We start from the raw sequence: 24,335 nt of genomic DNA on the forward strand, positions 1-24,335 counted from the left end.
GCCCTACTGCCCATATTGTCCGCCCGTGCCTGCATATTAAGGAACAGCCTTCTAAGATTAACCGCCGTGGATTTATTCGGCATGAAACCAGCCTGGTCTCCATGCACAATTGAAGTTATCACCCCATTCAGCCGCATGGCCAGCACCTTAGCCAGTATCTTGATGTCACTTTGCAGTAAGGAAATGGGGCGGTACGCCCCTGGGTCTACGGGATCCTTGCCTGGCTTAAGTAGCAGAACTATGTTAGCCTTAGTCATAGATGGGGGCAAATTCCCCCTTTCCCTGGTGTTGTTAAAGACCTTCAGTAGTTGGGGGAGTAGTACTTCAGAGTACTGTTTGTACACCTCCATAGGCAGACCGTCCTACCCCGGGGCCTTACAGTTAGGGAAAGCGCCCACTGCCCCCACCAGTTCCTCCACGGTGATTGGCTTATCCAGCAAAGTACGCTGGTCAGCAGACAGCTCTGGGAAGACCAGTTGGGCTAGGTATAGCTCCAGATCTCCCTGAGTGAGTATATGCCGTGCCTGAACTGTACAGGGTCTCATAGAAACCCGCCAGTTCCTGCATAATTTGTTCTGGTTGTGAAACTAATCCTCCGGACCTAGATCTTATGGCCCCTATAGCAGGCGATCGTAGATGGGAGTTCGCAATCCGTGCCAATATACGGCCGGTTTTCTCACCCTCCTCAAAGAACGCCTGCTTTGCAAAAAAACGTTTCTTCTCAGCCGACGAGGAGAGTAACTGCTGATAGGCCGACTGAGCGGCCTGCCAGGTCTCCCTGGTAAAATCAGAAGGATCCGCTATGTAAGCCCGCTCCATATCCTGAACCCTGTTCTCCACAACAATCAAAGCTGTAGAGGCCTTTTTGACCCCATTCACTTCCCTGATAAGTAGGCCTCGAAAATACGCCTTGAAGGCGTCCCAGTGTTCCACCTCTATCTCCATCCCTTCACCCGCTGCAAAGTACCCCCGCACTTCCTCCAATATCTCCCCATGTGAACGGATGAGCTTTAACCAAAACGCATTCAATTTCCATGGTGCCTTAACTAAGCTCCCCTGCGGAGCCACCAAGAGCTGTACCACTGAGCTGAGTGATCCGACACGCTGCGGGGCCTGTGTGACAGGTCCGCTATCAGCGGAAGCATGCTCAGACTTCCCACCCCCAAATCAATCCTAGACAGACAGCCGTGAGTCTTTGAAAAGCACGTAAACTGTCTGCCTCCCGGGTTACAGTGCCTCCAGATATCCACCCAGCCCACCTCTTGCAGCAACCGCGCCAGGGGAGTACTCCTAGCGAGGGCAGAGGGTCTAGGGGCCGGATGTCTATCCGGCACCTGATCCAAACAGCAATTGAAACCGCCCAACACGAGCAGCGGAGCATCCGGCCTGCCTTTCAAAAAAGAAAGGAGGAGCCGGAGCACCGCTGCCGTGAAGGGTGGGGGAATGTAAACGCATGCTATGACACAGATTAAAGTACCAAGTTTACAGTGAACAAATACATAACGGCCCTCTGGGTCTATGACACTTGCAATCTCCTGAAAATCCAATGCATTATGCACCAGTACACTCACCCCCCTAGAGAAGGAGGTGTGTGTAGAGTGATAAGCCTTACCCACCCATGCGTATTTCAGGAAGCACGCGGTCTCCGCCGTTAAGTGTGTTTCCTGAAAGCAGATCACCCCTGGTAAATACTTCTTCAAGCACATAAACAGCATTGTACGTTTTAATGGCGAATGCATACCCCTCAAGTTCCATGAAACAATAGGTACCTTAGCCATAAGAGTCCTCCACTAAAATCATATAGCTATACTTGGTGAGCATAGAAACACATTCTGGTCCCACGTCTGGGAAGGAAGGCCCACCCCCAGGACTGTCCACATCTGTATAATACCTTGCAAAAGGGCCGAAGGCCTAAGTCTCGTGCGATGTACCTCTTTCCACGAATGGCAACTGAAAAGGTGAAAAAAGTTAGTGTAACCTTTGGACCAAACGGGCCCCGAATATCCAAGTACCACCAACAGGGCGGTTACAACTCTTTTTGCGACCAACTGTCGACTGTCACTGTTCGCTTTAACCATCAGCATAGCACACTTTTTACTGAGAGCAGCTCTCCTCCCATCGTGCTGCCGCTTATCATGTCCCCCGGCCAAGAGGAAAAAAAATTAAAGAATTTTTATATATGGAACACAAAAGTCTGAAAAAGGGAGATCAACAGGTAAAAAGTAGGGGCTCCCCCCTAAATAGGATCAACTCAGACATTCTCCCATTTGTGCAAGATAGGTGCCCGGAGGCAAACAACAAACCTCCCCCCCAGTCTCAGGGCTCACTCTCCTCCCTCCTGCGCTCTTCTTTGCAAGGATTGTTCAGTGCGATCTAGCCACGACATGGCCTCCTTAGCGGATTCAAAAAATTGGGCTTGGCCCCTTACCACCACTCTGAGCTTCGCAGGGTAGAGCATGGCATAGGGAAGTTGCAGGTTTCGCAGCCGTCGCTTCACATCAAGGAATTTCGCCCTGCGCCTCTGCACCTCCTGCGAGAAATCTGGGTAGAAGGACACCCGCACGCCATTATGTTGAATATTCGCTCGTTCCCGAGCCTGGCGGAGCACTGCCTCTCTGTCGCGGTAGTGAAGTAGTTTTTCCAGGATGGATCTGGGGGGGCCCCCCTGCTGCGGTGGGCGTGAAGGGACTCTGTGGGCCCGTTCCACTGCAAAAAATGGCGACAGTGTTTTTTTGCCAAACAGTTCCAGTAGCCAGTTCTCCACAAACGTGGTGGGGTCCTTGCCCTCCACCCTCTCCGGTAGGCCCACAATGCGGACGTTATTTCGTCTGAAACGGTTCTCCATATCTTCTACGCGGTCATAAGCGTCCCTTGCCATCTGCAAGGCAGCCCTGGTGTCCTGGGCCATGGGGTGCATCTGATCCTCCACCTCGCTGACTCTGCTTTCCACCGCCGTGGTACGTTCGCGGATTTTTTGCTGCCGCAGCAGGCCAAACTGTTCCTTAATGGTATCAACCGAGGCCGTGCATTTGTTCACAGCCTGTAGTATGTCCGCCAGCGTAGGCTGCACTGCAGTCGCAGCCTGTAATGTATCGGCCTGGCCATCATCCAGCCTGGAGCCAGCCTGATCCCCATCCACCTCCTCTCCCCAATGCAGCTGGGCAATGTCCTCCTGCATAGCAGGCCCGGCCTGGTGTGTGTCCCCAGAGCGGGACGGTTGTTCCTGCCCCCCAGCCCCCGATAGTTTTTGGGCATAGTAAAGCATGTCCTTAGGGGGGTCCTTGCCCGAGGCCCTGACCGGCTTACTGTGCTTAGGGCCCGATTTATCCGCTCCACGAGGCATCCCCTTCACAGCCAGCGTGGCGGCGCCATCTTGGATCTCAGGCCCCGCGGTCTCTCCTTGTCCTTTGCGGGTCATCCCCCTGGTACAGAGCGCCGGTGGTGGTACCGCTGCGATCCTGGTGTTGTCAGCTGCCAGCATAGGGTGGTTTCGGACCGAAATTGTGGCCGGGGGAGGATCGGTACCAGATCACCGCTGGGAGCTGTGAGAGATGCCTGTCCTGGCCACACCCCAATTTAAACTTTAATAGCGTGATGGTCCGTCCATTGTAAAAGCATGTGTGGCGGGCAGCAGTTTCTTTGCTGGCCCTGCTTTAAATTTAGAGGGTGATCAGAGTTTTAGTTATCTCTGACTGTTTTCCAAATTTGGGCCTCTGTTCCAGCCATGGCTGTACTGTAGGTGACCACTATTGTTGTCTGGGGTGTCGGTCCCACCCCAGGCCAAGGGTGGCAGCAGTCAGATCAAGGTGTATTGGGTATTTTTTCTCAGCGGCCAATCAGTGGGGGTTGATCGCCTCGCTGTGCATGCTGGGTGAGTGTATTTAAGGAGCAGACGTCACTGGTTCTGGGTCGTCGTCGTCCGTCTTGGCTATTGGTCCCACCACCCCCTGTGTGTGGCTCTCCTATCTGGGGGTGCGTGTCTAAGTTCCTGGCTCCGGAACCACGTTGGTCCGGAGTCGTGATCTACCAGGTGGGCCCAGTAGTCAGACTGGGTCTACATCTTCAAAGCGGTCCTGTGTTGTTCGTCCTAGAGGGAGGAAGCCACCGAATGAAGCACCTGTTCTGGAGAGCACCGATCACGAGGCTGGTACACTCAGGGGACTTCATTAAAGGACACATCTGTATAATACCTTGCAAAAGGGCCGAAGGCCTAAGTCTCGTGCGATGTACCTCTTTCCACGAATGGCAACTGAAAAGGTGAAAAAAGTTAGTGTAACCTTTGGACCAAACGGGCCCCGAATATCCAAGTACCACCAACAGGGCGGTACTTGGAGCGCCGAGCTGGCTTGCCGCGATGGAGACAGAGCCGTCATAGAAGCGACGGGAGATCCGACTTGGATTCCCGCCAATTCTACACGTGTGCAGCGTTTGTTATGAATCCTGAGGGGGAAGTCCCCGCCGGATTTTAAATAAAAATCCGGCATGGGTTCCCCCCTCAGGAGCATATCGGGCCCTTAGGTCTGTTATGGGTTGTAAGGAGAGCCCCCCTACGCCGAAAAAAATGGCGTAGGAGGTCCCCCCTACAATCCATACCAGACCCGTATCCAAAGCACGCTACCCGGCCGGCCAGGAAGGGAGTGGGGACGAGCGAGCGCCCCCCCCCTCCTGAGCCGTACCAGGCTGCATGCCCTCAACATGGGGGGGTTGGGTGCTCTGGGGCAGGGGGGCGCACTGCGGCCCCCCCACCTCAGAGCACCCTGTCCCCATGTTGATGAGGACAGGGCCCCTTCCCGACAACCCTGGCAGTTGGTTGTCGGGGTATGCGGGCCGGAGTCTTATCGGAATCTGGGAGCCCCCTTTAATAAGGGGGCCCCCAGATACCGGCCCCCCACCCTAAGTGAATGGATATGGGGTACATCGTAAAAACTACAGAAGTGATCAAATACCACCAAAAGAAATCTCTATTTGTGGGGAAAATAGGATTTTTATAACAGCTTACCGGTAAAATCCTTTTCTTGGAGTACACCACGGGACACAGAGTCTTAATCATTACTATGTGGGTTATATGTTCCACCATCAGGTGCTGGACACTGGTGTAATCAATTACAACAGGAAGTTCCCTCCCTATATAACCCCTCCCATACTGGGAGCACCTCAGTTTTTGTAGCAAAGCAATAAGTGTCCCAATATCCCCAGACAAGCGGGGCGGGAACTCTGTGTCCCGTGATGTACTCCAAGAAAAGGATTTTACAGGTAAGCTGTTATAAAAATCCTATTTTCTTTATCGTACATCACGGGACACAGAGTCTTAATCATTACTATGTGGGATGTCCAAAAGCAATGCTTACTGAGGGGAGGGAGACACCAACAACGCAGACTGCCATCAGACATGAGGACCTCTAATGCTGCCTGCAGCATATTGTGCCAAAAAAAGGCTGCATCCTCCTGCCGTCTTACGCTCATCCGATAGGGATTAGTGAACGTAAACACAAACGACCAAGTTGCGGCCTAGCAAATCTGAGTCATAAAGGCTTGGTAAGGCACCCCACATGAAGTGCTTACTATCCTGGTAGGGTGTATCCCAAAAGAAACAGGGGGAAGCCCTCTTTTTAACCATAAGCCTGAATAATAACATGATGAATCTATATTTGACAATAGTTGAATTAGACGCTGCCTGCCCTTTGCTGGGGCCTCCTGGTAGCGCAACAACATCATCAGTCTTCCGTATCCGAGCAGCCGCTTCAGATAGGTCTTGACCTCTCTTACTCTAACGAGAGAGCGTGTACCTATTTTAATAGCTGATCTAAATACTGCCAGCCCACATCTAGGGTCTTTTGGCAGCAAAACAAAACATTAGGTTTCTATATCTGAAACCTTCAGATAGATTTTCAACTTCGCTCATCTCTATTGAGAGAAAAGCAATAACATTTCCTTCCGCGGACCAAGGTCTTGAAAAAAGGAAGGCAAGAATATTTTGGGTTCAAATGAACACTAGAATCTTCTAGTAAATAAGAAAACAGAAAGAATACCCCCAGAGTGGGACTTTCAAGGCCAGACTCCGTATTTAGATGAAAAAAATGTTTATTTAGTGGATCAAACAAAATTGGATTGACTCTTGTTTACAGAATGATCCTTGAATATCAAGGTATTATATTCTGGAGCAGGTACAATTATTAAACAAACGTACAGAAAGGTAACACCAGGGATGAGAGTGTGTCCCGTGTAAAAGAAAAAAGAAAAATTAGAACAAAAATACCCAGTGTAAAACAACATAAAGAATAAAAACACTCTTCAGGGGGCGGTAAGAATTTCCCGACGCGTTTCTGGTCTAATGAGCAAACAAAAGACCTTCATCAGGGGCCACAGGAGTGTATGATTGTAGATTCTCGATCGTTTGCAAAAAACAAGTAATCCCTTGGTGTTGTGGATCTTCCCCTTCCCTTGGGTTCAGAATAAGATCCTTTCAATTTCGGTGTGTGTAGCTATGGGTGTCCAAAACACAGGATGTCCCGATGTGGGACGATTTTTTGATAAAAAACCAACAGTGGCTCCAAACAATCCAATATGGACTAGTGTCAATGCTCGGGGAATCCCGGGCTATTACACAATGGGGGGTTTGGTTTATGATGCACCGTTGCTGTGTGTATCTGGAGGCCCAGTGGCGTTAGCCCCAGGCACCCTTCATACACAGGGACTAACGCCATATCTGGTCCTGGAGTCCAGCTGTCCTGTATGAATCAAGGTAACTGCCGCTGATTCTGAACGCCCTGATCCTCAAGAATGTGGGCTAACAGCCAGACCATTAATACCCATGTATGCAAGACCGGATGTAACCCTGCAAAGCAGGCCTGGATAAGCTGTAAGGGACCCTGGGTCCTCTACTATCAGCTCTGCCGTCCCTGCACAGCAAGGTCGTATGGGCTATGCCGGAGCAGTTAGGCCAGCTTCCGTTCTCCTCTGATGTAGCATGAAAGTCACGAAAGTCGCGGCACTGGGGGGGAGACACATAAACCAGTGACAACTGGTCCCCCAGGATCACTTAACACATCTGTCCTAAATGTGGGTGAATCCTTTGTCCTTAACACAAAGCTGTTCAATCTGTTGTTGAACCTGGACGTCAATACCCTTTTTATGTACATGGTACAGTTTCTGTGACATTTGGCCAACAAAAAAGTCGGGATGTAGAGGTCAATCTCCCGGACACAGTTGTTGATGGTTTCAGTGAATCGTCTGCCAATCTTGCATTCATGAAATGACAATTGTCAAATAGGCAAGGGCCAAGCTCCTCCCTGGTAAACCACTAGAGAGGCATTGTCAGATTGTATTCTGACAGAACAAACCTGTAACCTAAAGTTTCAGGACCTTAAGTAAAATGCTCCATCAGTAGCTCTAGAAAGCTGATGGATAAGGCTCACTTGGAGCTTGACCACCTCCCCTGTTCCGTGGTCTCTTCAAGGTAACGGGTATGAAGGATCTTCCCTTCTGCCAAACATTTAGTTAAGAACCATCAACTGAAAATTCCAGCATATCCCTGGGACCAGACTCCTTGGATAATGCTAGGTTAGGATCCACTTGTTCCAGGCCGACAGAATAGTGTTTATATCAGCCTTGAATAAAACTGAGCATAGGGAACTGTCTTGAATGAACCCGGCATATTCCCTAGCACCTTGAGCAAAAGGTAAAACGTAAGGAACTTTTCCTTGTCGTGAACACATAGACCAGCTTTTTCACAGTGATAATCCTGTCTGGAGGCCAAAAACTCTTCTTTTTGGGCTATTCTTGTCAATGAAACAATGTCCTTCTAGACTGGGATCCTATCCCAGGAGTTCCAGATACTTAACCATGCTGCACTCCCCTAGGCCCAGCCATGCTACTGACTGATCCGTCAGCAGGAGTTTGCCTCTGTATGCTATTACTGCTATACCCTGGGCCTTTAGACCTGCTAGAGGCAGGCCCTAGCACCCTATTAACCCAGGCACGGAGGTTAACCCAAGGGGTAAGCCACCAACTAGAGACAGTGCTGATCCCCTGCGAAATGCAGACCTCTGCAGTCCCATGTAAATAAACACCTATGCAAATGGCTCCCCGTATGTGCATGTGGCAAGCTTTAAAGCCACATACCTCTATGGAAGCGTGTGCTCATGGAAGCGTGTGATCATACAAATATGTTTTAGGCAAAACACATAAAAAAGGGGCGTGCTGTATACACGCATACATATAGCACGTGAGCTATGAACAAGTCTCTTGCAAGCAAGTATGCGCTCTGAACGTGTTATGCAGAATTGTGCAACATGTACCCCTGCAGACACATGTTCCTATGCAAGCCCAAGGAATCCTGTATAATTAAGGAAACCTAATTATCATGCCTCATTAAGCAACCACGCAAAATCTAGGCAAACATGCCTCCTTATGTGATTCAGCATTTTTCATGCGATCAAACATCTTATGCATTTTTAGCACCCCTGTGCGGACAAGTACCCTTGTGTGATCAAGGACTCTTGTATGACTGAGTACCCCTGTGCGATCCAGCATTTTTATGCAATCAAGCATTTTATGCGATTTTGGGCATTTCTGGTCACACAACCTCTGTGTGACCAACTATGCCCGGGTAATCCAGGACTCGGGTGATCAGGTAACCATGGATGATCAGGTAACCATGTGTGATCCTGCATCTTTATGCACTCCAGCATCCTTATGCGACCTAAGGCATTCCTGTGGAAACAAGCCTCTTTGTGTGACCAAATATCCTTGGGTAATCAAGGACTCGGGTTACCATGTGTGATCTCGCATCTTTAAGCACTTAAGCATCTTTATGCGATTTTAGGCATTCCTGTGGAAACAAGCCTCTCTGTGTGACCAAATATCCTTGGGTAATCAAGGGTTCGGGTTATCAGGTAACCGTGTATGATCCAGCCTCCTTAGGCATTTAAACATTTTTATGCGATTTTAGGCACTTTGATTTGATTAACCATCCTAATGTGACCATGTAAAATCATACAAACAAAAAACATGTATTTTTATGTGATCAACAATAAAACATGCTCTGTTACTTGTTTTTACCCCACATGCATTTTGAATATTACAAACTCATGTATTTCATGCAAACATGCGAACTGGTAAAGAGGCAGTTATGCTCTGCAGATCAGCTGTGCATCCCCCTGTTGTGCATTCGGTTAGCCTGAAGCCAACACCAGGATGAGGATCTTATGAAGACAGAGGCTCTGGCCATCTAGGCTGAGGGAAGTTATATGCAGCTCGATTATATGAAAAGAGTGCAGCTGCAACCAGAGCTTGTGGGGCTTCTGATAGCTTCTCCTCATTATGCTCACCTGTTACCTGTCCTCTGGTAATGAACCTGCATCCTCAGGTCTTTCAATTCCCCTGTTTGAGGATTTAAAGCAGGGAAAGGGGCACACCCTGTTTTCTGCTTGTGAGGATGCTGCAAATATAGTAGTTAACCTCTTAAAGACCCAGAAATGCAATGCAGTGCAACAAAACATATGCAGAGTAACTGCAATGTTGGGGGAGGCTCAACGTCTATCAGGGCTGATAGCTCATTCTGTGAGCTGTCTTAAGTCTATACAGGGGAGGATAGTATCATGCAAGCATGATAAAGGGCCACCAGATTCAGGTGGCGATACCCTTTATATTCCTACCCCTGAACCCTCTTTTACGGGGAGACAAAAAAAGTCCTAAGCCAAAAGCAGGGAAACTTAACCCTGGTGCATCCACAGCTGAACATAGTCTAGCAAAATAATGCCAGCTAATCTGGACAGCTAGATGCTGAGTAGGCGTCTTAGATGAATCTGTATCCAATCCACACAAGGTGCTTACGTGCCCAAGCTACTGTGTCCCCCTGGCTTTACAGAGCTCTGATGTCTGGGCCTTTTGAAGGGGCAGCCCTGCATTTGCAGGATGCCCCCCCTCGCGCACATGTGCATAGGGAATGCGGGGGGAGAGAGGGATCCCCCAAGGAGCGCCGTGGACCCAGCCTATGAGGGGACCCCCCCATCGTGGCAGAGTCTGAAGCGGAGGAAGTAAGCCGCACCATAGATCAGCTAAATTTGAGCTTCCGTTCCTGGAAAGCGTGGTAAGCGAAACACCAGTCATGTCTTTTTTACTGCCTTTAGAGGTGGAAAACAGATAAGACATGCAGCTACTCATAACAATCCTATTGCATAGGATTTAGGGGTACAAGCCCTCTCCAGGGGAGATCTATCGGTACTACAGCCATTCTGTCTAAACAGACATAGTGGTCTTCTTTGCCCAGGCACACCTGCATTATAGGCAAGACCCAATAGCCCCTCAGGAGAGGACTAGGACCAGCTAGGGGAGGTATATGGGTGCCAAAGCCATCCTGTCTTAAAAGACATAGGGGCAGATCCACAAAGAAAGTACGCCGGCATATCTAGTGATACGCCGGCGTACTTTCAAATTTCCCGCGTCGTATCTTTGTTTTGAATCCTCAAAACAAGATACGACGGCATCTGGGTTAGATCCGACAGGCGTACGCCTTCGGATCTTAGATGCAATTCTTCGGCGACCGCTGGGTGGCGTTCCCATCGTATTCCGTGTCGAGTATGCAAATTAGCTATTTCCGACGATCCACGAACGTACGAGCAGCCGTCGCATTCTTTTGCGCCGTTTTTGTTCAGGTTTTTTCGCCGTATAGTTAAAGCTGCTATCTGGTGGCGTATGCAATGTTAAGTATGGCCGTCATTCCCGCTTCGAATTTTACATTTTTTTATTTCGTTTGCGTAAGTCGTCCGTGAATCGGGCTGGACGTAATTTCCGTCCACGTCAAAACCAATGACGTCCTTGTGACGTCATTTAGCGCAATGCATGGCGGGAAATTTAGGGACGGTGCATGCACAGTTCATTCAGGACGGGGACGTGCTTCATTTAAATGAAACACGCCCCCTACTCGCTGATTTGAATTACACGCCGTTACGCCGCGAGAGATACACTATGCCGCCGTAACTTTCGGCGCAAATTCTTTCTGGATTGAAAGCTTTGAAAAGTAAGTTACAGCGGCGTAGCGTATCTCACATACGCTGCGCCCATGCAAATGTACGTGAATCTGCCCCATAGTGGTTAAGTTGCCCATGCATAGAAGCATAAAAAATAGGCGGGACCCATAGTCCCCTACATGGAAGACCCACCGACGGACCAAGTCCCGTAGGTATCTCTGCTTACCTTACCACGCTGCAGGGTGTTGCAAAGCAAGAGGCCCAGCCTTCACCCCTCACCGCGGGCTTCGTCTCAGACCTTCAGGGACTGGGGTCCATAGCAGGTCACCTCTCCCACTGGACCTATATAGCACCCTGGCAACAGAAAAACATTTGGTCTTTGGTATCGACCAATGTTCTGAAACCCAGGGTCCAGCTCTCAAAGAGAAGCATTATAGGCAAAACATCATTCTTCGTATCGAGGCCCGGATACCGTCCACTTTGGCTATGAAGCACCTTGGACGGATCCGGATTTTATGGAGGCTTCTTAAATCCAGCACGGATCCCTCCAGTGGAGCTCCTCAGAGCACATGTTCATTCGTGACCAACACTGATGAAAAAGCTGAGGTGCTCCCAGTATGGGAGGGGTTATATAGGGAGGGAACTTCCTGTTCTAATTGATTACACCAGTGTCCAGCACCTGATGGTGGAACATATAACCCACATAGTAATGATTAAGACTGTGTCCCGTGATGTACGATAAAGAAAAATTACATACATTTTATTTATTTGTGTACAGCGTCGACCGCACAATTGTCAGTTAAAGCGACACAGTGCCATATCGCAAAAAATGGCCTGGTCAATAAGAGGGCAAATCCTTTCAGTCTGTAAGTGGTTAACTAGGGCTTGGCAAGGCAAGTCCCTCTCAGGCTCTCATGTCTCATACAACTTGTGATGTTTGTTTGTACTTACAGTTTTGATTTGGGCTCCACCACCAGATGCAGATTTTTACCTGCCACACATTGTGGATTGTCACTTGTCACACGTTGCGGATTGTTCCTTGCCACACATTGCGGATTGTCACTTGTTATGTCCCAGAGTGAAGGCAGGCAGCAGAGAGATGATGTAATCTCTCTGCTGACCGCGGCTGCACAGTGAGGGCAGAACTGCAGTGATGCAGGACAGGCGGTGAGAGACGATGTCATCTCTCTGCTCCCCGCCAGCTTGCTGATGTGCCAGCAAGCCAGCTCACCTGCCGACAGGCCGGCCCGCTCACTTACCCGGTTACTGCCCCCCCCCCCGGCCAGTGAGTGTTCTGTCCGGCTGTACGCCTCCTGTCACCACTAGCAGCAGCGGCGCCGGTCTTCCTGACAGGCAGCAAAGCAGGCAGAACAGGCTGGCTGGTGGGTGTCAGTTTGCCACCCCCCCTGAAAGTGCCGCTTGGTACAGATGGTCCCCACCATAGGGCCGACCCTGATTTGCACCATAGCTTGTAGACTTTAGAACTTTCACACAGACCAAAAATTATCCACTATTTTTGGTTATTTGTATCAAAGATATGTATCAGTATAAATTATTGCCAAAATTTATGAAGAACCTTTTTTTATTTGCAAAATGTTATCACAGAAACAAAGAAAAAAATATATTTTTTCAAAATGTTGGGTCTTTTTTCATTTATATTGCAAAAAAACCCAGAGGTGATCAAATGCTACCAAAAGAAAGCTCCATGTGTATGAAAAAAAGACAAAAAAATCGTGTTGCATGACATTCAAAGTGTGAGCTCTGAAAGCTGAAAATTGGTCTGAGCAGGAGGGGGTTTAAGTGGCCAATAATCAAGTGGTTAAATCTACATCTACATTTTCTTAATTTCTTCACAGTGCTTAATAAAACATCACATTTTGGTGCTGCAAAAACGGGAGTAGCTAAGCTGCAATTTTAATTCCTTACTTTTGTGAGGTTCGTCTGAGGCGCTCTGTGTCACTGTCTCTCATGTGTTTGGCGATATTCACCAGGTAGTTCTCCTTCTGAACAGCCTCCCATGTTAGCATCCTGCTGTCTAGAGGCTCCTTCAATTCCAACACTACAAAACAAAATTTTATTTACTGGCACGTGTACAATGCTAGGGTTTAAAGTAAAAAGAAACCTCAGTCAGTCTCAATCTGTTCACTTGTTCTTCTGAATGCACCAAAAACACAGAAATTTGCATTTTGTTTAGAAATATTTTTTTTAAATGATCACTCTTGTGGTGTTGATGTAACATTGTGACTGCTAGACTAGGATCACACACGCCAAACCTTTGAAAAGTGATCTGCAGTGGATAGTTTATCAGAGTGCTGCTAAGCAGCCACTGTCCGGTGTTCAGGAGGTAATCCCATCACCTCCTGAATGCCCGTTTTCTTTTGCCAAGTGGCATTTTATAATGTGGCTAATGCACTGCAACCGGTAGTGTAAGGTGAAAAACCAGCACTCCACTGCAGGACTGTAAATATTGCTTTACTGAATACTCTTTTTTTCAAATATAATTCTTTAGTCAAAGATTTTTTCAGCTATAACAAAATGTATAAACAATGTAAACGATATTAAGAGAAGGAAAAATTCTATGTTATAGTAAGAAAACGAATCTAGCCATCCGACTAGGAAAAACCAATAACTACAAAATTAAATTAGGACCTGCAGCGTATCAAATTAAAACTTCCTAGAAATTGGAAATATAGACCCGAAGAACAAAGGAAATAAACGATTGTACATAGTTAGGAATATTACCACTATTAACCTATGGTACATTCCCAACCCAACTCTGCCTGGATTCTTCCTATATTTACCTTCCCTTCTGTTGTCTGAAACAAATAAAAAAAAAAAAAAAAAAAAAAATTCCTCCACCGACCCCATACCCTCTGAGTCACAAGAGAAAAATAAACCCCATCTTATTTAAAGATATACTTGGACTCCCCCCCCTTCTCTCCCCCGGGGCAGCCCCCCCCCCCCTATCCAAGGCTCAAAATCAATTGAAAGCTAAGAAAAAAAGCAATCATATTGAAGTGTACAGGTGAAGGATATCCATGGTCGCCAGGTTTCCATACATTTCTTCTCTCTACCATAGAATAAAGCTGTCAGATGTTCCATTATCCTAATTTCCTCTATTCTAGAAAACCAATGTTTCATAGGTATGATGGTAGACTTTCAAAAATCTGGAATGCATGCCCGAGCAGCATTCAGCATATAGGCTACCAAGGAAGTTTTATATTTATAGAGTGGTATTGCATTTAAATGCAGGAGGTATCCAAAGGGTTCCGAGCCAAGGTCAACTGATGTCAATTGTTTAATCCAATTCCCCACTTCCTTCTAGAAAAGTGTAATTAATGGGCACGACCAAAAAAATATGTAATAATGTCCATGGCGCTTTCTTACAATGCCAACATAGGTTGGAGATTTGCGGATAAAGTTTATTGAGTAGGGCCGGGACCCTGTACCACCTAACTAGCAACTTGTAGCCCTGTTCTTGGAGGCGACTTGCTATTGAAGATTTGTGTGTCAGAGATATAATCCTTTTAATTTGCATGCTTGTGAAAGAGATTTGGAGGTCCTCCTCCCAGCGTCGTATGTACGAGAGGACATGACCTTATAGAAGCTGGATGATCAGTTTATACAACAATGTCACCAAATGTGGTACATCTTTTCCCTCCGTACATAGACGCTCGAAGGATGGCAATGGCCTGACATACAATTCCCCATCCGGTATAGACCTTAAATAGTGTGCCAATTAAAATGCTGACCATGGGCTTAGTGAGAAGGTACACCTCCTGAACCACGCAAGGGTTAGTTTGCCAAAGTTGGAGATGTGATCGTATTTTAACTAGTAGTGTACAAAAATGAATCTCATATAATAAACCCGTATCTGGTGTTAATTTGACCCCCAGATATTTCAAAAAAGACTGAACCCATTTAAACCGGTAAAGGCCTTGTAACTTTTTGATACACTCTATAGGGAGAAGGATACTCATCGCCTCACTTTTAGAATCATTTATAGAAAAATTAGAAAGGTCCTTGTACTGGGCAAAACATTGAAATAGGTGCGGTAGCGAGACCTCCGGATCAGTGAGAAAAAATAAAAGATCATCTGCAAATGCCACGATTTTATGCTCCATGCTTGATACCTGTATTCCACTGATCAAGGGGTCTGTTCTGACTTTGCACAAAAAGGGTTCTAGGGTTAACATGAAAATTAATGGTGAAAGAGGGCATCCCTGTCTGGTCCCATTGGACAGACAAAAGTACTCTGTTCGGGCCCCGTTCACCAACACAGCGGCTGTAGGGCCAGTATATAATGCCTGAATCCAGGTCAGTATTTGAAGTCCCAGGCTGGGGTGGATTGTAAGAACTGCCAGTCTAGCCGATCAAAGGCCTTTTTCAGCATTTGTTGATAAAAGCAGAAAGGGTCAGGCCTCTGATTGGGCAGAGTGGATCAGATCTATTGCCCTTATAGTGTTGTCCCTAGCTTCTCTCTGAGGGATAAAACCTGCCTAATCTGTGTGGATGAGATGGGGAATATATGGCAATAGCCTGTTCGCTAAGATTTTAGAAAATAGTTTTAAATTGGCATTTAAGAGTGTTATGGTCAATAATTTCCACATTGAGTGTGGTCTTTGTCCTGCTTAGGGATGACCATAATATGTGCCCTCAAGGTGTCATCTGTTAACTTACAGTTAGCTGAAATGGAATTGTAGGCCCAGAGAAAATAGGGAGAGAGAACATCCTGAAAAGTTTTGTAATAAAAGAGATTTAGCCCATCTGGTCCCGGGGCCTTCCCTAATTTAGAAGAGGCTATTACTGTGACCAGTTCTTCCTTTGTTATAGGTGCTTCCATTCCCTCAGATACCTCTGACGGAAGGAAGGGCATACTTGAGGATATCAAGAAAGCAGATATCAAGTCTGCCCGAGATGTACAGACATGGCCAAAAGTTTTGAGAATGACACAAATACTAACTTTCACAAAGTCTGCTGCCTCAGTTTTTGAGATGGGAAATTGCATATACTCCAGAATGTTTTAAAGAGTGAACAGACGAATTGCAATTAATTGCAAAGTTCCTCTTTGCCATGAAAATGAACTTAATCCCATAAAAAAAATTTCACTGCATTTGTGAAGGCTTCAGGGTGCCCAAGAAAGTCCAGCAAGTGCCAAGACTGTCTCCTAAAGAGGATTCAGCGTGCCACCAGTGCAGAGTTTGCTCAGGAATGGCAGCAGGCAGGTGTGAACGCATCTGCACGCACAGTGAGGCAAAGACTTTCGGAAGATGGCCTGGTGTCAAGAAGGGCAGCAAAGAAGCCACTTCTCTCCAAAAAAAAACATCAGGGACAGATTGATCTTCTACAGAAAATATGGTGAATGAACTGCTGAGGACTGGGGCAAAGTCATATTCTCCGATGAAGCCTCTTTCCGATTGTTTGGGGCATCAGGAAAAAAGCTTGTCCGGAGAAGAAAAGGTGAGCGCTACCATCAGTCCTGTGTCATGCCAACAGTAAAGCATCCTGAGACCATTCATGTGTGGGGTTGCTTCTCATCCAAGGGAGTGGGAACACTCACAATTTTGCCCAAAAACACAGCCATGAATAAAGAATGGTACCAAAACACCCTCCAACAGCAACTTCTTTCAACAATCCAACAACAGTTTGGTGAAGAACAATGCATTTTCCAGCACGATGGAGCACCGTGCCATAAGGCAAAAGTGATAACTAAGTGGCTCGGGGACCAAAACATTGACATTTTGGGTCCATGGCCTGGAAACCCCCCAGATCTTAATCTCATTGAGAACTTGTGGTCAATCCTCAAGAGGCGGGTGGACAAACAAAAACCCACTAATTCTGACAAACTCCAAGAAGTGATTATGAAAGAATGGGTTGCCATCAGTCAGGAATTGGCCCAGAAGTTGATTGAGAGCATGCCCAGTCAAATCGCAGAGGTCCTGAAAAAGAAGGGCCAACACTGCAAATACTGAATGACGATTAGTGACGTCACACGCACAGCCACGCCCCTTCAAAGTGGTAATCACTCCCTTAGGGAACACTTAACCCCTTCAGCGCCCCCCTGGTTAACCCCTTCACTGCCAGTGTAATTTTCACAGTAATCATTGCATTTGTATAGCACTTTTCGCTGTGAAAATGACAATGGTCCCAAAAACGTGTCAAAAGTGTCCGATGTGTCCGCCATAATGTCGCAGTCATGAAAAAAATCACTGTTTGCCGCCATTACTAATAATAATAAAAAAATGCCATAAAACTATCCACTATTTTGTAAACGCTAAAAATGTTGTGCAAACCAATCATTTTACCAAAAATATGTAGAAGAATATGTATTGGCCTAAACTGAGGGAAAAAAATGTTTTGTATCTTTTTTGGGGATATTTATTATAGCAAAAAGTAAAAAATATTGTTTTTTTTAAAAAATTGTCGCTCTATTTTTGTTTATAGCGAAAAAAAAAAAAAACGCAGAGGTGATCAAATACCACCAAAAGAAAGCTCTATTTGTGGGGAAAAAAAAAGGACGTCAATTTTGTTTGGGAGCCACGTCGCACGACCGCGCAATTTTCAGTTAAAGCGACGTAGTGCCGAATCCCAAAAAGGGGCCAGGTCCTTTACCTGCATAATGGTCCGGGTCTTAAGTGGTTAAAAGGAGCAGCTGATTTGAGTTTGGGAGGTATACGTTAACCAGAGTTACCCGGGTAGCTCCAAATACACCCTTATACTGAAGACTCTAAAGACCAATCTAATGAGGAAAAATTACTGTATAAGCCGACCCAAATATAAGCCTAGGCACCCAATTTTACCACAAACAAATTTGAAAACGCATTGACTCGAATATAAGCCTAGGGTGTCCATCTGCATGCCTCACTGTGCCCATGACTAGACTTACGTTTAACATGGGAGTATATAGAAGAGGTGCCCAGCTTTGTAACATGTATACGGGTGTAACAAATTATGAAAGGTGAACTTAGCCTTTAAAGTGGTAGTTAAGTCCACTTTGTGATTTTTATCTACAGGTAAGCTTATAATAAAGCTTACCTGTAGGGTAAAATGAATATCTCAATGTCACTGCATGCTGTTCCTTCAGAGCGCTGCATGGGAGTGACATCACAGCTTGGCCATTAAAGCTGCTGGAGCCCGCAAACCCAGAAAGACGCCTAGGTGTGAGAATGGAAGCCCTGTCAGCAGTGACAGCGCACCGCTGGAGGACTTTTTTCTAAGTTAAGTATTTAATAAGGTGCTTTTTTTTCCAATGCTTCAGTTTACTACCACGTTAAAGCGCATGTCCGGCCCAAAAAAATATTAAAAGCCAGCAGCTACAAATACTGCAGCTGCTGACTTTTAATATTAGGACACTTACCTGTCCTGGAGACCAGTGCCGTCCGCAGCAGAGGACGAACAATCGCTCGTCACTCTGCTGCCCCCCCCGCCATCCACTGTGAGGGAACCAGGAAGTGAAGCGCTCCGGCTTCACTGCCTGGTTCCCTACGGCGCATGCGCGAGTCGTGCTGCGCCCGCCGATTGGCTCCCGCTGTGTGCTGGGAGGCGACGGGATGTGATGCAATGCCCGTCTTTTGCCCGTGAATGCTGGGCCGGAAGTGGGTGCAAATACCTGTCTTTAGACAGGTATCTGCACCCCCCTCCCCCCTGAAAGGTGTCAAATGTGACACGGGAGGGTTCCAATCAGCACGAGTTCCACTTTAGGGTGGAGCTCCGCTTTAAAGCACCAAGTCAATTCTATACTATAGATGGGTGCACTAAAAAACTTTCCACAAGTCACAGTTTAGGGTTGATCCCCAGGGTATTTACACACAAGTGAGTGGCGGCAGACAAGGCAGCACTTTTGGACAAATTATAAAACCCCATCCTGACTATTCCCCAAGCTAAGTAGGGCTAGCCTATCTACTCTAAACCATCTCCAATAAACTTGCATGGTCCTAGCCTTAGCTGCAAACATACAGAGGATTCCTGTTCCACTTTCAGTTCTTTTTTTTTTTACATTGTGACCACTAGTGTGGGGGGAAGATCCCCAGCCCGCTATCACAATGTAAGCAGTCTCTTCCAGCTGTATTTTACACTTTAGGTAAGTGGGGTTGGTAAAAACAAGGCCTAATTGCTCAAAAAAATTACACATTTAAATCACATTACTTCTTGCTTGACCCCCTATTAACAGTGGCTACATATGTAGTACAGAGACCACAGTTGCAGGCTCCAATAGTATGCATTAACCTGTGGCATGCTGTTGCCTGGCAGGATTTTTCCATTTCCTTTCCCCCACTCTGTGTGTTTATGGGGTGGGAATTCCTTTTTTTAATATTATACCAATTGTCACATTTTTCTGTGTTCATGGTCTGTACAAAGCCCCCGAAAATATGATAAACTGCCTAGCCTCTATATGAAAATCATTACTTACTGAAATGTCTGATCTTCTGTGACTCCACCTTGCGGATCTTGCGCTTGATGAAGGTGTGAATGTGGCTGATGATGATGAAGGGGGGAGCCAGTGCTGGGCGGTTGTGGTACTCCACAATTAGGTTGTATCGCTGGAATTTCCAGTAGATATCACTGTTTCCTTGTACTTTGGAGAAGGTGTAGCTGTGAGATGAAAGGCGCAGGTGATAAATAGCACAGTATGACCAAAGTCAGGATTATTTTTTATCAATTCTTCACCCTATGTTCTTCCTTATGTAAAACAAATAATAACAGTACATCTATTCCATACAAAAATCAGAGTGTGGAACTGTGACTCATAAGCTGGGTGCACACTGTTCGAAAATCAGCTTGTTCAGCAGTCTGTTCGACATGGTATAGTGATATAGTTTTTTTTTTCAGTAGATAGTTTTTTTCTTTCGTTTAACCCACTGGGTTGAACAATAAAAAAAGAGCTTGCAGTTTGTACCCAGCTTTATAGCATGGTGTTTGGAAAAAGAAGAAACCCTCTGGCGTTGGTCAGTTACTATGTGATAAAAGGAAACAATAGGCACACAATCCATTCTGGCTGTCCCCATAAACATAAATTATATAGTCCAAAAAAGTCTCTGTCAATAGTCCATAATACTCATGGGAGCTGTCCCCAGAGCAGAAACAGTCTCATAGCCAATTATGTCCCGATGCTGTGACGTCACCTCTACGAGCGTGCGTTCCAATGTGGTTCCTGGAAGTTCGATGCTCAAGGCGCCATATTTTCACCATCCTTCCAGATATACTGTACAAAGCTAGCCAGAGCACAGAGGGACAGATGCATAACACACAGTACAGCGGTCTTCATAATGAGCTTGTTGACTTAACAATTTTGTGTTTTTAATAAACAGCCATTATGCTACACTAAGGCTCAATTCACATATATGCGGATTGGACCACATTCGATTTGCAGGACCATTTAATCAAATTGGCTTTCTATGGAGCCGGTTCATATATAGAGAATTTTAATTTTTGGAGGAATAATGGACTTTATAGGCACCAGTGGTTAACATAAGGTATAAAAGTTTTTTATTGATACAAGCCCAGGAAACTGGGTGGTTGAATCAACAATTACAGTACAGAAAAACAATATATAAAAAAACATATATTTTACTACATTAAAAACATTGGTAAGCATAGAATATCTCTAAAATGCTAATAACCCAGAGGGGTTATACAAAAACCACAAATAGTCCACAAGGGACAACAACAATAGTTGATGAACGAACGTAGACTTCAATTGGCGTTTTTTGATAAATAGGCTCTACATGTTTCGCATGTTACTGCTTCTTCAGGAGCTTAAAAAGAAAACTTTCATCCACGATAATGGATAAGAAAAAATATATAGGATTTCCAATGGAAACTCTGGATCAATGGAGTAACACGTTCCAGGTAAGAAAATGGATATAGGTGTGTGTTTTCAGACAGATATAGACTGGTGTGTAGATCCAGATGTATGAGGCACAGCAAATGCAGGGCTAGTCCAAAATTAGGAAGGAGTGCAGGATCATATGTATATACTGCACATATGTAAATGAGGGAAAAATATTCCCATAAAAGTTAGGAGAATATCCCAAAATTGTGGGGACCAGACTATTTAGAACACAGCTGTGATGGTATGAGATGGTATCATGTCCGGACACACCTAATGTCTCGCACGCCACTACGTATGGGAGCAAACGTCTTCATATATATGCGGTGCAGTGGCAGTGCAAATTCGCTGAAAATAATAAATAAAAAGAGTCCCATTTTCTGAGCACTGAAAACCCACATCTCAGTTTTAAACACAAATTCGATCCAAAAAAAACAAACAGCGTCCCAATCCATTTCAGGCCCTTTCGGGTCTGATACAAATTTTAAGGAGATTGTCATGCCAAAATTGTAAAAAGAAACTGCATGGAGTCCACCCTGAGATCCATACTTGACCCTTAGGTCTTGTATGGATTTTAAGGGAAACCGCCACACCAACAACAAAAAAAAAATGGCATAGGGTCCCCCCAAAATCCATACCATACCAGTTTTTGGGGTAGGGAAAGCTCTGTTAAGGATGCGGCAGACGGGTTCCCGGCCCTCTCCTTAGCAACCAGCTAATGTTAAGGACGATGGTGGCCGATGGCTCTAAAATTTGCATCTGAACCACATCTAAAATCGCAGCTAAACAGCTGCTTTGGAAATTTTGAAAACAAAGGGAAAATTCACACTGGACCTGTGTAAACCTAGCCTTAGTAGGCATTTTCCTTTCTCCCTTGTAAACTGGTTACTAGCAGACAAACACCACAGGAAAACAGCTGAGGAAATTGAAGCAAAACTACCACCAGCCACCAAACAATCCAGCAATAAACATCCAGCAATACTTTGACAGAGGTCACCTTTAAGAACATAATGAAATAACATGACCCCCATATACATTAGTTACCTGAACATGGCAATCAGCAGATTCAGCAAGAGGATGTTAGCAACAAGCAAGAAAACAACCAGAAGCAAAATCACAAGCCAGTTGGCAAAAGTGTTGGGACATGGGGGTAACTCTTCATTCATGATAGCCACAGGGTCATCTGTGCAGTTGCCAATTGATAACTTCCCAGCTGTAATATAAAAAAAATATATAAAAAAAAATATATATTACAATTAACCTGTACATTATACCACAGTTGTTCGGTTTAGTCCACAACATAATCATCATGTACCATTTATCATAAAACACTAGTTCTGGTGAATCAGGGATTGACTCACTTTGGAGGGGAAGCCCCTCCAAAGTGAGGCAATGCCTAATTCCGATTTTGGCTATGGGACAGAAGGTGAAAGAAATCTCCCCAATGGGACATACATGTCAAGATATTGACAGGGGTAAAAACCCTTATATTTTTCAATATGAAGGTCTAGGGATCATCCCTGAGGAAGAGCAGGTCTCAAAACCCGTTGAGCATACGTATACGATACTTTCTTTACAAGTTTTTTTTTTTTTACACGCCAGCATGATTGGTGCTTATATATACAGAGATGGTCATATCTTCATGTTGTAAAATGATGGGTGATGTGATAATTGTGGGTGTTGGTGGATTTTATCATTGTTCAAACAAAGTTTTGTTAATTTTTTTTATAAAATAAAGTGTTGTTCTTTAGGGCTTTAAAAATCCCTGTCACCCATCATAACTCGGTTTTACGTAAATATTTTTGGGATCAAAACAAAACTCACTCTAATTGTTTGACATTTTGCCACTCATCCATAGTATAGTTACAAAGTAGGTGAGGTTGAAAAAAGACACAAGTCCAACCTGTGCGTATGTTTTTATGTTAGCATTCCATTGTATATCCATGTATGTTGTGGTTGTTCAGATGCCTAATCGTTTTTTTTTTAATTATCGATGCTCCCCGCTGAAACCACTGCCCGTGGAAGAGAATTCCTCATCCTTACCGCTCTTACAGTAAAGAGCACTCTACGCAGTTTAAGGTTAAACTGCTTCTAATTTTTAATTCCCTTTCACAGAAAAGTTTTATCCCTATTGTACCATATTTGTACATTGAAATCATATCCCCTCTCAAGCGTCTCTTCTCCAGAGAGAATAAGTTAGGTGCTCGTAACCTTTCCTCATGACGAAGGTCCTCTGGTCCCTTTATTAGCTTTGCTGCCCTTCTCTGGACTTTCTCCAGTTCCAGCACATCCTTCCTGAGGACTGGTGTCCAGAACTTGATAGCATACTCCAGGTGCGGCCTGACCAAAGTCTTGTAGAGTGGGAGAATTATCGTTTTATCTCTGGAGTTAATCCCCTTTTTAATGCATGCCAATATTCTGTTTGCTTTGCTTGCAGCACCTTGGCATTGCATGCCACTGCCGAGCTCATCATCCACTAGGACCTTTTCCATCCTAGATTACCCCAGAGGTTCTCCCCCTAGTGAGTAGATTGCATTCATATTTTTGCCACCCAAATGCATTATTTTACATTTTTAAATCTCATTTGCCATGTAGTTGCCCACCACATTAATTTGTTCAAATTTTCTTGCAAGGTTTCCACATCCTGCACAGAAATTGCCTGCTTAGCTTGGCATCGTCTGCAAATACTGAGATTGAGCTGTTTATCCCATCCTCCAGATCGTTTATGAAAAAGTTTAATAGGATTGGTCACAGGACAGAACCCTGGGGTACCCCGCTTTCCACTCCGGATCATTTTGAGTACTCCTTATGTATCACTACCCTCTGACCTTGCCCCTGTAGCCAGTTTTAAAATCCATGTACTCACCCCCTATGGTCCATGCCCACAGACCTTAGGTTGTACAATAAACATTTATGGGAAATTGTATCAAATGCCTTTGCAAAATCCAGATACACCATGTCAACAGGCCTTCCTTAATCTAGATGGCTGCTCACTACCTCATAGAAGATAGGATTGGCTCTAATAAGATTTAGAAACATACCCCACAAGGGTAACTTAGGCACCCCAATTCAATCAATATAGAAGGTGTCAATGCAGTATCTGATTACCAAGAACATGGTGGGAGATGTGAAAGTTTATAAAACCACTCTGTGGATTATAAACCACACCGTTTATAATCAATAATTATAAAATATGATACATGTGTTAACCGCTAAGATAAACAATATATTCCCGCGCTAACCAAATCTATAAGTAAAGGTACTGCTGCAAGCACTGAAGGTAATGTCAAAACCCAAAAAAGTATAAGCGTAAAAATAGTGCTGCGCTGTAAATGAAAAGTGCAAAGTGCTCAGTGACTGGTACACTTAGCTGAGGCAATGAACCTAAGGTCAATAAATAATGAATTCTAAAAAATTCATCCAGAGAAATGCTCAATAAATAATAAAATACTTGGTAAATAAAATAATGTTATCTGTATGGTGTATGAATAAAGTGAAGGAATGCTCAGTGAGGGGTGCACTGAAAATAGCAAGTT

General features: G+C 45.3%; 1 protein-coding gene across 1 annotated transcript in view; it reads right to left on the reverse strand.

The window, feature by feature from the left end:
* The window catches only part of TRPM4 (transient receptor potential cation channel subfamily M member 4), a 682,714-nt gene that overhangs the window by 74,549 nt on the left and 583,830 nt on the right, over positions 1-24,335 (reverse strand). Inside the window, exons 20-22 of the mRNA XM_040327576.1 lie at positions 21,844-22,012; positions 19,381-19,562; positions 12,897-13,029 (exon numbers count right to left, since the gene is read on the reverse strand). Coding sequence (XP_040183510.1) covers positions 12,897-13,029; positions 19,381-19,562; positions 21,844-22,012 — 484 coding nt within the window. The remainder of the gene's footprint in view (positions 1-12,896; positions 13,030-19,380; positions 19,563-21,843; positions 22,013-24,335) is intronic.

This window comes from Rana temporaria, chromosome 10 (genome assembly GCF_905171775.1).
Source record: "Rana temporaria chromosome 10, aRanTem1.1, whole genome shotgun sequence".
Lineage (NCBI taxonomy): Eukaryota > Metazoa > Chordata > Amphibia > Anura > Ranidae > Rana > Rana temporaria.